This window comes from Chiroxiphia lanceolata, chromosome 3 (genome assembly GCF_009829145.1).
Source record: "Chiroxiphia lanceolata isolate bChiLan1 chromosome 3, bChiLan1.pri, whole genome shotgun sequence".
Classification (NCBI taxonomy): Eukaryota; Metazoa; Chordata; class Aves; order Passeriformes; family Pipridae; genus Chiroxiphia; species Chiroxiphia lanceolata.
In genome coordinates this window covers 36,935,274-36,951,540 of record NC_045639.1, presented here as the reverse complement: position 1 = coordinate 36,951,540, position 16,267 = coordinate 36,935,274, and the positions used below count along the sequence as shown (strand labels likewise).

Below are 16,267 nucleotides of genomic sequence, written 5' to 3'. Positions count from 1 at the left end.
AGATACTTCTGGCATTTCTCAATTAGCTCTCCCACCCTCATAGCATCTTGGAATGCTTAAGAAAGGATGAATAGCATAAATATGCCAAAAGAGAAATATTTGACCTAAACCCCTCTTTTTTGAGTCATTGCCTTGTGAACTGTATTGGGGATTTGTTACACTAAATTATGACTGTTTGAAATGTGCCTTTTATGTCTTCTTTTGGATTAAATTTATTAAAGGATGGAGTACCCGAAAATCAAAAGGCATGATGCCAGCCACAAGATTACTGGGCTTTAAAAATAAGTGCTGGGAGAAGATTAATAGGTCAGAAATGGGTCAGGTTTTTGTTAAAAATTCGCATTGCTAAAAAGAGAGCGATGGTTAGCATACTGGACTGAGAACCATGTTCTTAAATATAATGCTTTTTGGGAAGTTATTTATATTTTATAAGCTGTTGGTAAGTTACAACCAAGCAGAGAAGACCGAAAAAATGGAGAGAATCATTAGAGTGGGCAAAAAAATCAATTTCCAAGCTTCAGTCAGGATGATGTGAACTTGAAAAAGATAGATAAAGTGAAGGCAGAAATACATATCTAGCTTTTGTTTTCTGACTTGAACTGCTATTTACCTTTCCCTTTGGAAGAAAGGAGCTATTAATATTTGTAACCAGCAACATATATTATACTCTGAGGCATGTCTTCTGAATTCTATCTAACAAATAGATAGAATAACAAACTGTGCTTATTTGTTTAAACTTTTTTTTGCCAGTGACAAAAATATATTTTCAGTTACTTATGCATCATATCAATTTAGAAATTACAAGCGTGTAAAAATAAGTTAAGGATGTGTGTTGCAAAGGTTACCATTTTTCTAGTTGTAGCAGTTGCTCCAGTAGAAGATGTTACCTTATAAACTTGGCTCACAAGAGTGAAATTCCTGTTCTGTGGGCACGTATATCTAAATGTTTCATATATGATAGTCTTAGGGGAGAATAACCCTCAAAAAAATTTAGGGCTAAATGAAGAAAATGGCTATGATTTTATGTTTCTGAAAGTCAAGTGAGGTTTTGAGAGTGTGGGTTTTTGTTTTGTTTTAAATTAGTAACAGTTAACTATTAATGGAACTTTTCTGATTTAGTGTAGTTTTGAGTGGTAGTCGTACGTGACTGTGACATTACTTAGGAGAAATGTAAAAGAAACATGTCTTCCTGTATTCCTGATAAAGTGGCTGTGAATCGTGTTGAAGGACTGTCTCTCCAAGTGTGTACCCTCCGTGACTGATGTACAGGTCATTTTCTTGGTTCACTTGGTACTACAGCAGGTCCTGCTTTGCTGAACATTGCATGAAGCCATACTGCTTAGGTTACTACTCTGTCTTTTCTAGTTAGTATAATACATTGTTTAAAGGGAAGTGAAATGAAATACTCATCTACCAACTACACAGGCAGCTGAAAGAAAGAAGTAATAAGTGAGTTGTCTGAGGTCCTGTGGTGTGAAGTAGACATATCATTATCTAACACCAAGCCCGTATTTTGTGACTTCCAGTTCGGTTGTCATCTCTCAGCTACAAATCTCTCAGATTTATTTTGGAAATGTTAAGCTGTATCAGAGGGACATGGCACTTATGATTGGCAAATTTTTGGGTTTTTGTGAAGTCAGCTCAAAAAAGAAATATAAGAAAATTAAATTTCTTAAAAAAGAAATATAAGAAAAAAATATACTGAACATTAGAAAAGACCACTACTGTCAGTAAGTCAGTTCTTGAAAATATTTGTATTTATCTGGAAAGAAGTTTTCTGTTGTGTGTCTTGAGGTTTTTTTCTAGAATAGTGTTGTTATTTATTTTTCCCACTTGTTCAGAAGTCATCAGTCTTTATTAAGTAACTGTTTTATGTTGGCTCAGTTTGCTGAATTATTATTTTATATACTTAGATATTTGTTGTGTTGTGTGATACATTGCTTTGTAATGTGTGGTGGCATCATTAGAAAGCAAAAATATTGTTCCTGGTTCTGACTCCTCCATGTTGTATAAAATATAGCATGAGCTTTAGGTTCATTGAAAAGTACGAAATGTATGTATGTTAGGAAATGTTTTAGGGTCAGGTATATTATTATTTGTGCTGCTGCAAAATCCTAATGCGTTGAGGGACTAAGATGCTATTTATAGCTGCTTCTTTGAATATTTAGTAAATATTTAGCAAGTATTTTGTAAATATAGTAGTTGTTTTGGCTGTTTAAATTAGGAAATTGCTTTCGGTGTCTGAGTTTAGGTCAAGTAGTCAAGCTAGACACATGCTGAAAGCTTTTAGTTCTCTCATGTTTTTTCCAATTAAAATATCAGTCAGTAAATACTTTCTTTTATGTTGCTTATTGTGGCTAATGATGTGATTGCTTTTTTTTTTTTTATTTTCAGAACGTGCTACTGAAAGCATCCATCAACTGAAATATGCCTTGGCAAAGGGTGAGGATGACGTTGGATTTGACCAGTCCTCTGTGGACGAGGGCAGTGATGATGCGGATAGGGAAAATGATGACTGTGGGAACGCGGCCAGGCAGGACCTGCAGCACAGTCATGCAGGTAAGATTAGTCTGAAAGCAAATGATTTAATCATTTTTAGGATTTAAACTAATTTATTTGAAAAAAGTAATTATGTTTTGTTATAATGGTGGGGTTTTTTTTGTCTCTTCCTAGTTAATCAACTTAAAATTTTGCTGCAACATCAAGAGAAAGTGGAAAGTGAAGTCTCTCCATCAAGAAGGAAGTCATCATTCTGTGTATGTTTCTTCTGGTTTCCTTTGTGTTTGAATGAATGGCATGCGTGTTGAGAACACTTTTATAGTATACAGGGAGAAAAACAAGCATTGAATCGTTTTTAGGTTCTTAAATACAGGAGATTGAGGATGCTATGGCCAGACCTTTGTATGCTTATGACCACAGTGAAAGAAAAAGGAATCTATAATACAGGATTGGACTTTTCTCCTTTTTTGTTGATCATGCAGTGTGGGTTATTCGTCCTTTTTCTTTTGGAAACAGTTGGGATAAACAATGTGGAAAAATTTCTGTAAAAGCAACCTCTGTTTTCCTTTGACTGTACCTCAAGGATTCTCAACGGCTTTCTTATGCTGTAACTCTGCTTTTTCTTTAAAGGATTAGAAGTGTTCATGTAAGAACAGGTTCTGTAGTCCTCTGCCAAAATGCAGTGCTTTCTGTGTAATTTTGTTTATATCCTTACAAGGGCTTCTAGCTTCTGCTTTCTTGCAGCAGAACTACACAGAAGTATGTGGAGTGCACAATTTAGTTACAAAGCAGCTGCTAGTTAATAGCATCTCTATGGGAAAATAATTCAAAGATGTTACAGTTTTATCTTTTGATGGCCTTCACTGGCTACTGTTGGTTTATACTAAGCAAGACAAACAGCTCTTTGCTGTCAAAGTTGAGGTAACAGCAGAATAATCTAAAGGCTGTGTTCCTGCTGTGTTGCTGTCAGCCTGTGTAAAGAGCCTAACTCTACTGTCTTGACCCTGAGAAATTTGATTTAAAGTTAACTTCTCTGAATGTTCTAAAATTCATGAGTTTGGTATGTTTGTCCTGACAGGTGTTTTGCCTCATAATGGCATTGGAAAGAGTTAGTGTTTTGTAGCTCAAGGGAATGATGGTTGGTTTACCTTGGCATGACATGAATCAGTATCCGTTTGTATTTAGCCTGGGAGGGGAGGGAAACAATGTTTTATTCCACCTTTGGTGAAGTTTTCTACTTGTATTGGGAAGTTTCAGTAGAGTGGAAAATTCAGAAAACAGAATACTGTTATTTAAGAAACATGGGCTAGTGCTTTCAAGGAGCGGGTTAAAGAATGGATGAATAAACAGAGATAAAAATGGGAATATACTGTGTTGGTAGGGCATTGTCTCATTTCTTCCTCTTGAAGTTTCCAGTAAGAGGCATTCTGTGAAGTGGTACCCTTATTCTCCTTTGCAGCTGTCCTCTACCTGCTTGCTAAATAGGATGTGAAAGAAGAACCCAATTCCCCACAGGTCAAGGAAAGCAAACTAAGATTATCAATAACCTTAACGTTTTGCTTTGAGTTACACTGAAATACCTTGCAACAACGATTGCATGATCTGTAGCTAACTATACTATTTCACAGAAAGTATACTGTTTAGTAATCTTTACCACACTTCATACATATAAATTACATTGTCTTAACAAAATTCCCTTTTCTTTCTCATTGATAAGAGTTGCAATAGACATCAAATGAGTACATCTTTTTGTTGATTACATCCAAACAGTTGGGTGGAAATTTTCCTTTTGCTCTACATTTTTCCACCTGAGGTCAAGGACCAGCACAGTTGCTTTGTACAACAAATGTATTTCTGCATCTGGGTTTTGGTTAACCTAGCTGTTCCTGAAGCTGCTGTTATAGCTGGAGTTTCTGTGATGGATTCCTGTTGTTTCTTGCCAGTTTACAGGGTGGCAGAGTTTCTCTAATTCTGTGGATTAGATGTTTGAAATTTGGGGCATTCGGGAAAAGTACAAGGTGGGCCAAATTATTTTTGATGTTGGCAAAACTTTGTCACCGTGTAGAATGCTGGCTTTTAAAACTGCTAAACATTTATATTTTATAAATCCTTTTTAATATTAAGTATGCAAATGTGAACAGGATTTCTGAGACTCAGGCATAAATGTTTGGTGATTCATACTGATCATATGTGTCTTTCAGTTCTGATTTTAATGTTCAGCCTAATTTAAATACATGCCTCCCCTGACCATTGTTCTTTCACCCTATAATATGTTACATTATCAGAACGTTAATTAAAAAATCCCAAATAAATTTCAAATCAATTTATAACAATTATGTTGTAAAAAAGGTTAAAAAACAAAGGCACACAGAGATGCTCTCTTTATACTGGGAAAATATACTACATGTTATTTTCTTTTTAGTGAAACCATTTCTTACCAGTATTGTTTACAGTACACTGATGTTTCTCAGGTTAAACATTAACACTGTTTTTCAGTGAAAAATAATTTGTATAAAAATGGAGTTTTCCCATGTTTTCTAGCACTGCTGTGGTGTAATCTTTTCAGGGAGGCAGCTGGAGGTGTCAGCTGCAAGGTGTTCATTCCTCTTTCAGAGAAGAGGGAGGGATGAATAGAAGCCAGAGAAACAGAAAGATGAGTGACAAATATTATCAGGGCTATATTCTATGTACTTTAACAAGTGTGGTTCATTTCTTTTAAAATTTATGAAGTAGTTAATATTAACAGACTTTAAATCAAGGTGAATTCTGAGTTAATGGAACATGGGACTTACATGCACTGAGCCAGGTGGAATACGTTGCAAATTTGGAGTTCCTTCTCTAAATGTTTTTCCAAATGGTTCTAGATGTACTTCATTTCTCTCCCCAGCCATAGTTCCAGATACCTCAGGAGTTACTGAAAATGAGTTCTATGATATTCAAGTCTTAATTATATTTAAGAATATGGAATATTTTTGGACAAAAAGATATGTTTCTGACCCGAGAGCACAGATGTTAGGATTGTATCAGTTTCAAACTAGGTAGGGATTGGCATAAAGATGCTTGTTTTCATCCAGAATCATGAATTAATGCTAGAAATGTACCTGTTGTTCCTCTGAGAGGATTCCATTAACAGCTCCGTGTGCATTTTGAATCCATACCAGAAAAGTGTACATTGTATTCTGTATGCAATCAACTTCTTATTGCAATAAATGGAAAACTGGAAAATAACACATCCTATTCTTTATTTCCTTCAGAAACCCCCAGAAGCTGTACCTGGAGACTCACCAGCCCTTTCTGATCTCATTCCTATAATCAATGATCAATCACAGTACATTAACCATTTGGAAACAGAAGTGAAGTTTTGCAAGGTATCAGACAACATATTTGACCTGTTAAAACCCTGATCCCCCAAATATGAATAACTGCTTTAAAAGCAGCTTAACTTTGATTTTAGATTGCTTGTTGTAATGACCCAAACTGAGGCAAATGCAGTTCGGTAGATCCCTTACCATGTGTCTTAGTCTCTGGTGTTTAAGGGTATTTAGGGCATTTTTATGTCCTAATACAAATACAAATAGGCTTTTTTTTTTTTTTTTTTAAGCAGTTACATGGGAATTCAAGCTGCAAAAATACCATATATGTTTTGAGTATTCTTACTTCTTCTAAAAGGGTTAAAATAGTTGAGAATGTTAATCTAGACTTTGGGTCTCAAGATGTATTCCAGTGTTGAAAGCTGTCTCAAGGAGCCTTTTACATGCTGACCCTTTATACTATAGGAGGAGTTGTCTGGGATGAAAGATCGAGTACAAGCAGTTGTACTTGAAAATGAGGAACTCCATCAGAAACTGAAATTCTTAACTGCAGAATACACATTGAGAGAACAAACTCTTCTAGAGGCCTCGGTAGGTTTTATTTTTTGTCGTTCTAATCAGTGCTCAGGTTCCTGACCTGATTCCTTTTATGGAAGGCTATACAAATGATTGTCTGCAAACTGAATTTTAGTCAAAATTTAATGAGAATTTGCAAACATGGATTTCCTTGGGTAACATCATTATCATTGGTTGCTAACCTAATTAACTTGTTTATTGGTTCTTATATTCTAGTGAAATTTATAAGATTCAATACTTACATAAGTAGCATTTGTTTAAAAAAACAGCCTATGTAATTATAACTGAAGCGTTAATATTTTTTGGTTTAGGCAGATACTCAGAACTCCTGGGCTGGAGGTGGTAAAGACTTTAGCATGCGTCAGCCTGTCACCTCATCACCAGCACGTAACAAAGATCAGGCTTTTGCTACAGCAGCTGCTGGAGGCATAGAAAAATGGCCTGTAGAACTGGTTGGTATAAACTTTCTTTGCAGAGTCCTACCTTTGCAAAAACTTTCAGTCCTTTGTTGTTGCTGCAGTTCTGATGATTAATTTTATAACAGACACAGGAGGAGTTTTGGTTGACTGAACCTTAATCTGAGCTCAAATTTTATGCTCTTAAACCTCATCTTCTCATTATGCCCTAATTAATATTATGCAGTTAGATACAGATGGCAAGTTGTATCTGCAGATGTTGACTTTCCACAGGTAAGTCTTGTTTAAAGGTGATGGCTCCACTGTACTTTGGAGATTCTTAGCAGTAACTCAGTGCCCAAGCAGGTGGGAACTAGCTGATGTAATTTATGTAGCCCTCTACACAAGCTCTTTTGTGATGAGTTGTTCTGCTCCTGGAGCAGCACAGGCTCAGTGAGGTACAAAAGTAGCTTCGTGCAGTCTGCTTTCCCTGCAGAGCAAAAAGCTGAATTACAAGCTTTTTGCTTTTAGACATACAGAGGTATCCTAGTGATTTAGAGATAGTGTTGTCTCTATCCTATATCTTTAGTTTGGCAAGATATTAATTTTTCTTTTGCTCTGGAGTAGTAAGGTAGCATTGCTATCTTTGGGGAAAAAGGCTTGGTTAACTGAAAAGTTTTGATTTTTTTTTTTTAGCCATGTGCATGTGTGCACTCTGAAATGTATAGTATACTGTAATTCTTCAATTATATGTATTTATTAATTTTTTCACTGTAAAATGTAGTTTTCTTATTTTCATGCTAGTATTTTAGAGCTGAAAACCTTCTCAGTGATCCCTAATGCCTGCAATTGTTTGAAAGCTAGGTTTTACAGTAATTGCATTTTTCTTCATCTGCCACATTTAAAGCAAGAGAATCGTGTTGATTGTGACTTCTTTCTAAGTGTCATAGTGAGCTAAAACTGTAGTGCTTTATCTGGTTTGTTATCAACACTGCATTTAACATGAGTGTGGTTGATTCATATACCTTGTTCTTCACCAGGTAATAAAAGTAACTCACTGTATTCTACAGTGTATTATAAATAAATAGCCTGTCTACTTCCAGTTCTTCAGAATTCCTCTTTAATATCTGCTAACTTATGGGAAAGCAAGAGCAAACTCAGGATACAATCATCAATTTGTGTAAATCGTTGTAGAGGGCTACAGTTGGAGCTGCAACAGTTTACCATATGAGGTTCTGGCAAGATACATAGAAATAAGAAAATAGGAAAGTTGTTTGTTTTGTAGACGTTCAGAAGTGTGAAATATTTAGGTTTCTCTGCCACTAGTGTTTCAACAAGTTTATTTCCTTGGGGGAAAACAATGAATGTGGCTAAAGTCTAGGTTTGTTTGTAAAGACTATTATGAAGAAAGCAAAAGACACTTCTTTTCTCTCATCTTTTCCAAAGGAGAATCTAAAACTTCTTTATCAAGAAAAAGTCAATATCCTTGATGCTCAGATACAATCTCTAAGGTAAAGTGAAATGTTTACTTTTTCCTTAAAATGATTGTTAATAAATTATCACTACATAACAGCACAAACCACTCTTGATCTGAATTTAACTAGAAGAATGCCTGAATGCCTGAATGTTGTGTTTTCTGACAGTGTCCCTGAAAGCTGGTTTTGTGGAAAGTTTTCTCAAATATAAATGTAGCAAAAAAAAAAATTGAATATACTGCTACTTTATAGTAACAGTAGTAATATAAGATGTCTTTATCCTTTTTACCCTCTTTCCTCGGAGAAACATCATGCCTGCTAAGGTACACCAATCAAAGAAAAAAAGAGCAGTTAATATTGTATCATGTGTGAGGCCTTCCATAATTACCAATCTTCTACTAATATTTCATATTGCAAATTTTAGAGATCTTAAGCATCAAACTAGTTTAGGCCACATAATGATTTTGGAGCAGGAAAATATAATTTTGAGGTTTTCCGGCAGTGTTCCCAGTTGTGTAACTTGCATATCTTTAAACACAAAAATATTTGAAAGTACGTCCTCGTGTACTCCTCAAAATATTCAAGGTTTGAATAGGTAGCAAATTACGAAAAAACAGAGGAAGGGGCAACCACGTTAAGATATGGTTTTCAGGACTGAACTTCCCCTTGTACACCTGCATTGATGATACTGCTGCTGAATCTGTTTATTTATGTTTCCCCTAAATAGATTGTGGTTTCATATATCTGAAAACTCTAGGTTTTTCTGTCTGTTTAAAAAGAGTTATTGGTAGGGAGACAAGTTCAAATAATACTGTCTGCAGTGGTGAAATCTGAAACATGCAAAGCTACTTGGTTAGTGAATGTAAGTGAGGATCTTAAATTTCAGCTGGTTTTATTTTTTTCCCCACTTGGCTTAAAGTGTTATGTATACTCAGAAATAATTATCGGAGGCTAAAGTAGTCTGAAAATTTCCTCAAGTACATTATTCAGCCTCTTGATTTGTTTCTCCTAAGAGGCATGCTTTTTCAAACTGTAAGTTCTGGAAAGCTATATTTTAATCGAAATGAGAAATTATATCACTTTCAGTAATATAATAACTGCCTTTAACTTCAAGCATGAATTTACGTAGGACTTGCTGATTTCTTTCCAAGGCTTTCCAACAATAGGTCTGTTGTACCATGACTGTCTAAGGATATATGCAGAGCAAATTCTGTTCAGGTTATAGTGGATTATATTTAATAGACCAGCTACTAAAATTGGAAAAAGTGCACAGAAGATTTTCCAGATGGAAATAAGCATCCATGCAGTGTATATATCATGTGCACAGTAAATCCGATGCAACCAGAATGTGTCAGACTTCCTATGTGTGTGCTGCCCAGATGGCCTGCATAACAAACCAAAAGCTTTGGATTCATTGCACAGTTTGTCAAATTGATCTATATATGCACAGTGTACGTTTGTCTGGAACTTCCTGATGTTAGCATTCCTACTGCTTGCAATCTCCCCAGCCTGACACATGCTTGGAAATTCTGGAGAAAATTCTTCAGAGCACCTGGTAAAAATTTTGGAGACAAGTGAAAAACTTGGCCTGTTTTTCTGCACATTTGTTTGACCTCAAGTTCATGTATATCACTGGATCAGAATGAATGTGCTGAATAGATCTGGATTCTTGTCTAGAGAGTAGAGAATAAATGTGAAGTTAGTGGTATTATAAATAAAAACAACAGAAAATTGTTAGGTTATTGAAATATTTATACAACGGGTAGTGTTTCTTACTAATGAGTCTTATACTCTGTTCAGATAATATCTAAGCCTACAAATTTTTTATCTAATTATTTTCTGATAGTACAGGGGGAAGGAACAAATTAACATAATATTGGTTTCTCTATTAATAACTTTAAGTGGGCAGTTCAACTGTTATTTCACTATTAAAGTCTTTCTTAGCCTACCGAAATGTGGAAAACTATTACAGAGATTCTTACAGTTCTTTTTAGTATATTCAATGTGAATATAACTTGTAGAAATGTTTGATTTCACAAATAATATTTTTTATTTCTTCTTTCTAGAAAAGACCTTTCAGAATCTCAGAAGACATGCAAAGATTTGGAAGGAAGGCTGAAACAGCAGAAGTCACTTGTTTCAGCTGCAAATTGTAGTCGGGTTGGGGGAATGTGCCTGAAATGTGCACAACACGAGGCAGTTCTTGCACAGACTCATTGTAATGTTCATGTGCAGACCATCGAAAGGCTAACGAAGTAGGTTTGGGGGGGTATGTACTTTGTCACTGAAAGTATGGATGCTTACATTAAACCATTTCAGTCTCAATATGTTTGGTTGCATTCATAGAGAGGTGTACACTTATGGAACAATACACTCCCAAGCTGAAGTCGTAATGCTAAAATCAATGAATTTAGGTCCCAACCACTTTGAAATGGATAGTTCGGTTTTTCTACTTATTTCAACTGGGAAAGAATGCTAGTCACTATCATGTAATTATGGTACCTTGGGCTATCCAGATAATGAGGCTATTTATAGTCTTTTTCCTGCACTTTTTGTGCAGGAAAGTCCTTCTCCCTGTCAGCATAAATATTGTGGAGGTTCATGTATTTTGATTGATTATTTCCTGCAAAAGTTCCTTATCTTTCTGTAGTTGGAATTTTTTCTAACTCCACTTTGTTCTCCTTGCATTTGGGGAACTTTTCAGATACATCAGCAGTAGGTCAGGTGCTTGGGGCAGGATGCATTTCCGACCAAAAACATGTGTAGTAGTTCCTCCCTGACAATAAGTCAGGGAAAAGAAGTTCCATTGTATAAAAATAAATGAAATTATTTGCTGCAACCTTTTTTTAATTCTGACTTTTATTTAAATATTTTTTTAAAAACAGCTATACAGACTGAATATATGAAATTCAGAAACCCCAACAACATTAAATTTTTTTTCATGGGAATTCTACTAATCAACCACCTTGAAAAAAAACTCTCCCTCTCTACTTGCTAGTAATAATGATAGGACACTGCAACTTTCTCAAACTTGGTTAAACAGCCATTGATTTGTTGTCAGATATCTGAAGCTTCTTAGGATTTCTGAAGTTTTAAAATGAGCCTGCTGGAGGTGGAATAGTGGGTCAGTTAGAAGCAAGGAGACTGAAGGGACATAGTCCATAGTATATGTAGTCTGTCAAGTGGATATTATCCCTATGCATTTGATGGCTATTGCCAGGATTTATATATTTTTTTCTAATATCAAGTCCAAGAATTTTCTGGAAAAGTTCTGTTGCTGAAAAGTCAGTTTTCAAAATCTACATTTTTAAGAAAAGTAATTATTTGTCACAGATGTTGGAAAATATGAACAAACTATAAATCAGTACATTCTTGTCCTCTTGTATTATAAGGCAGCTCAAAGGAAAAGATTTGAGCTAACCTATTTATCTATCTTAAACCATTGTTTCGTTCAAGGTTTAACAAAATGTAAAAGCTGCATCTGCTTGTGATGCAGTTTATTAAAACCAAAGGTATTTTAGCAGGGATTTTCAAAGGAACTTTGTCCAATTCTTGTCAAAATTAAATTTCAAAATATGGCTGTTAGTTCTCTGACAAATACAAAAAAATGTGTTACCGTTTCACACAGTGTCAAGAAAAGAAAGAAACGAAACCCAAACACAACAGTTTTCAGCCAGAATCTCAAGTTGCACCTCAACTACAGATAGTTAAAACTCTTAATGTAAAAGTTTTTAACATGACAAAATAATGAAAAGGTGAAGTATTACAGTTTTACCAACTCTGCTTCACTGTTTAGTATAGATCTTAGTTTCTTTGTTAACAAAATTTGTAGGAGATGTAGTATCAAGGTGGCTTATTGATTAGTTCCAGTTTGTGGCAAAGGGATACAGATTTTCATTTTATATACTTAGTGATCTGAATTACTTGTTGAACCTAATCCTTTCTTTTATTATTTTTCCCCTTTTTTACCTTTAATGACAGTGTAATTCCATACTGCATCAATCTGCTTTTCAGAAATATGCTTTTATTTTTTTTTTTTAGCATGGATCCCCATTTTGTAATGCCAACAGAATGCACTCAGCTTCAGTACATTAATGACTTGAGACCTGCCCGCATTATTGGTATTTTCTCTGATGATCCATCCTTCTGAAGTGAAGGACAGGTCATCAAGCAAGTGATATTTTCAATGTCTGCTGAGCTAGCAGTATGTGTTGTCTTTCACTCTTAACCCATGAGTTTTAGTCTTGCTTCACTTACCACCATCCTTATGTGTTATATCTGTTAATATTTTATATTTTATATACATGGTGTTAGGTTTTTTCCTCTTAAGATATAGAGGAAATATCTCGTTTTTCTTTATGTGCAGGGAAAGAGATGACTTGATGGATGCACTTGTTTCACTGCGACAAAACATGAAAGAGATGCAGCAAAGAGAATCTGATGCTTGTAAGCAAGTTGAACATGCTGTGCAAATGGCAGAAGAGGCCAATTTGGAAAAAATAAAGGTAAATTAATCCAGAAATTAGAGGTTTTCAGTGTTCAGTTCTACTGCAAATGTTAGTTTTCATGCTAATGAACAAGTATGTGTTAGACCTTTGTCATATGTTGATATGATGTAGTAGATTTAAAACAATTGCACTGTGTGACTGTTTCTGAGCAGTAACATGAACTCTGTATTTGAGTTCTTGAATTTTCGTCAGTACTGCAGGGAGTGTTGAATTTTTAAATTCTGATATAGCTTCACAGCTAGGTGATATCAATTCAAAGAATTTTCAAAGGCATTCATAACATGTAAGAGGATAATTTTCGCATCACATGTCTGAAATACTCTGGAAAGAATAGTTAAAATGCTTACAAACAACTTTTTTTTGCCTCAGATAAGAACAGTGCAAGAACTGATTAATTATCAGAGCTCTTTGAAGATGAGAAGTCCTGTCTAATGTTACCTGCAGGAAGCTTTTAGTGTTATGTAAATGATAATCTTAAAACCAGTTTTGATCTAATGCTTGTGTTAGCTCTCGTTCTATACACAATCACTCTATATTGACCTAAATTATTTTCTTGATAGGTAGTGACATCTACTGTATTATTAGTGAATTACTATGAAATTGAGAGAGTATTGGTTTGTTTTGTTTTTTTGAACTAAATGCATACAAGATTGATATAAATGCTCTGTTGATCAAATTGGTATTATTCATCCAGTGCTACAAGAGAAGTGTACATGTGTGTAGGGTCTTGTGAAGTGCTGTCTGCTTGTGTACAAGTCAGAATAGTAGTCTGATTTTTTTGATAGTTAAAAACTTTTTTAATATGAAGGAACAGGAAGAAATTTTTTACTTATGATGCATTAATTTAGCATTTTTACATGTAGTGGTATTTTGGTAACTACAATCTTTTTTTTCCCAGTCCTATTCTACTCTTCAGCGCTGTTTTTGTTGATAATTAGCATGTAATCCAGTAGAACAGTCCATCTAAGAAAAGTGAGGGGTTAACACATTAAGCTTCCAAATCCTACAATTGCAGTTTCATCACTTTGTTGATCAAAAGTCCAGCCTCTGGTGCTTATCATTTAAAACCACCATTTCTTTTTGTCTTTTGGTTGTCTCTCTAGTTTGTGGCCTCTTGCCTGTTGTGTAGGGCAAGGAGGAGGTCTGTTAAGGTTGATTTTACACAGTTGAAGGAAAATCAGGAATGTATTTTCAACATAAATGTCATAAACGAATAATTGTTTGATTGCTCACTGTGTAGTCAAAGCAATGGTACCTCACCAAGGTAGACTGGCGATACGAAAAGGGATCCTGTGGAGAGTCTCACAGAATTGACATAAAACTAATGGAGACTGTTAGAGCATTCTTTAAAAAATTATGGCTTAACTTGCTTCCTCATGAACAGCCCAATGCCATGAAAATTGAATGCAGGGGATTGGCTTTGAGTAAAAGAAAAATACAGTTTAATACAGTAGGATTCCTAAAAGGACATTACTCTAGCTTCTTTGAAACAAGATATCCTGAATATCAGCAAAATGATGAAATGAGATCTAGTTTACTTGTTGGCTAGCAAAACTGCCTTTAGGGTGCTTTGTATACTTGGATTTACTTTTAAGAGAGGAGGGTATTTCTGATTTAAACTGACGTAACACTCATTCTATCACTTTGGCAGAAATACAGCAGCAAACATTGATAAATATATTTTTTTCCCCTAGTTGTTTTAGAAGATAGTGTTTTGAGAGATAGTGTTTTGATAGAAAACACATCCATAACCTGTTGTTTTAGCACCTCAAATTGAGCAGTGCTTTTATGAGGTTTTTAGTAGAATTAATTTTTTACGAACCTGAAACTTAAAAAAAAAGTTTTAAAAATCGTATTTACTTACTGCTTTCAGGTTTCTTCTTAGTGTTCTGCACTCAGTAATTCACTTCAGGGGGAGGATAGGTGAAAGTGCATACATTTCATTAATTTTTCCATATCTTTTTCCTAAGTTATGCAGTTAGGCAGTAACCACAGTATTTGCAAGGAGTCAAATATTGGAGGCTGATTCTAGTGATGTGCACTCAGGAATTTTAAACGCAAGGCAAATAATCATAGTTTTTAGAAGAACAGCTGCTTATTTGGAAAATGCTTCTGTCTTTGCCATAACTCTTACAAGCAATTAGATTTGTATGTATATACAATAGGACATGTATATACATACAAACATATACATCTATTTTCATTTTCTTAGTCCTATTTTAGATGTTAACACAATACGGTATGTATAAACATCATAATAACTACATAAAAAATAAAAATATTACCTTTCTTCTAGCAAATTGGTTTCTCTGATGGCATTAGATAAATACTGTATTTGTTCAAAAATTTTCGTTTTCTTCCACTTATGAAAATAGTTGGGTTTTTTTAGGCTCTAGTCCACTGTGAGCAACTGAAAAGTGAAGTGGAACGGCAGAAGAATTGTCTTGAAAGGGAGTTGGCTGCCCAGCTAAATGAGAGGGCTAATGAAAAAGAAGCAGTGCGGGAAGAAATGAAGAAAGAAAGGGAGGACTTGGCAGCAATGGTATGAATTGGTTCTTTTCCTGTTTATGTATTACAATGAGTGCATCATCCTCTTTAAACTTTCTGTTTGCTTGTCTTTCATTTTCAGTTTTGGATTTGGGGGCTCACTAAGTCACTTCTACCATTGTTTTAAAGCAGTGGTAGATAAGTGACCCTTTGAATTTGAATGACTGGGTTTTATGCTATGTCACCCTGTACACACTAGGTTATTTATGTTGTGCCCTTTATTTTAGTTTGCATAATATTTTCTAATGCACATTGTCAAAGTAGGAAAGGGTTAAGTAATGTGTGACACAAGGTTTGTACGTATCTCTTTTATAAAAATTATTATTTAACTTGGCAAGTCAAACATTGAGAAGTTAGCACATGTCAAATTTAGGATTCTTTGCTACTTTGATCTTACATATACATTAATGTTATGGTATCAAAATTTCAGAGTGATCTTATCATATGCTTAGTTTTCCCACCTGCAGAAATGTGTTGGAATCTCTTTTCTCACTTTTACTGATGTTTATAAACTCTCTGAGACAGAATCTGTCTTATCATTTATGCTGTGACCATTGTGGTAGTCTTGCTAACCTTTTCTGGATGCTAGTTCAATTTGAGTATAAAACATAAGGATTTTCTGCCCAATGGAGTCGACAGAGGAAACCTCATGCTAACAGCAGTAAGCCTAAGAGATGTGATAGAGAAGGCACTTCTAAGGTGATTGAAAAAGAAAGAAAATGTAGAAAGATAAATACTTCATGAATTAGTGGTTTTCATACTTGCTCGACATGCAGCCTCTTCAACTATTTTCTAGTGGAGATTTGGAAAATAGAGTGAATTTCTCTGCTGACTGTAAGCTTTTTCCATATTTTGGGGCTCTTTTATAAACTGTATGACTTATTTCTAAAAATTCAGAGAGCTGAACAGGATAAACTAGTTTAGTGTGTTTAAAAAAAAAAAAGGGGGGGGAAATG

The 16,267-nt window shown here is 34.9% G+C and overlaps 1 protein-coding gene across 10 annotated transcripts in view; it reads left to right on the top strand.

The window, feature by feature from the left end:
• Positions 1 to 16,267, top strand: part of SDCCAG8 (SHH signaling and ciliogenesis regulator SDCCAG8) — a 106,720-nt gene that overhangs the window by 6,559 nt on the left and 83,894 nt on the right. For all 10 annotated transcript variants that reach the window (XM_032683310.1, XM_032683313.1, XM_032683312.1 and 7 more), the window contains exons 2-10: positions 2,395 to 2,559; positions 2,674 to 2,756; positions 5,754 to 5,867; positions 6,276 to 6,401; positions 6,698 to 6,838; positions 8,228 to 8,292; positions 10,323 to 10,511; positions 12,623 to 12,761; positions 15,154 to 15,306. In XM_032683310.1, coding sequence (XP_032539201.1) covers positions 2,395 to 2,559; positions 2,674 to 2,756; positions 5,754 to 5,867; positions 6,276 to 6,401; positions 6,698 to 6,838; positions 8,228 to 8,292; positions 10,323 to 10,511; positions 12,623 to 12,761; positions 15,154 to 15,306 — 1,175 coding nt within the window. The remainder of the gene's footprint in view (positions 1 to 2,394; positions 2,560 to 2,673; positions 2,757 to 5,753; positions 5,868 to 6,275; positions 6,402 to 6,697; positions 6,839 to 8,227; positions 8,293 to 10,322; positions 10,512 to 12,622; positions 12,762 to 15,153; positions 15,307 to 16,267) is intronic.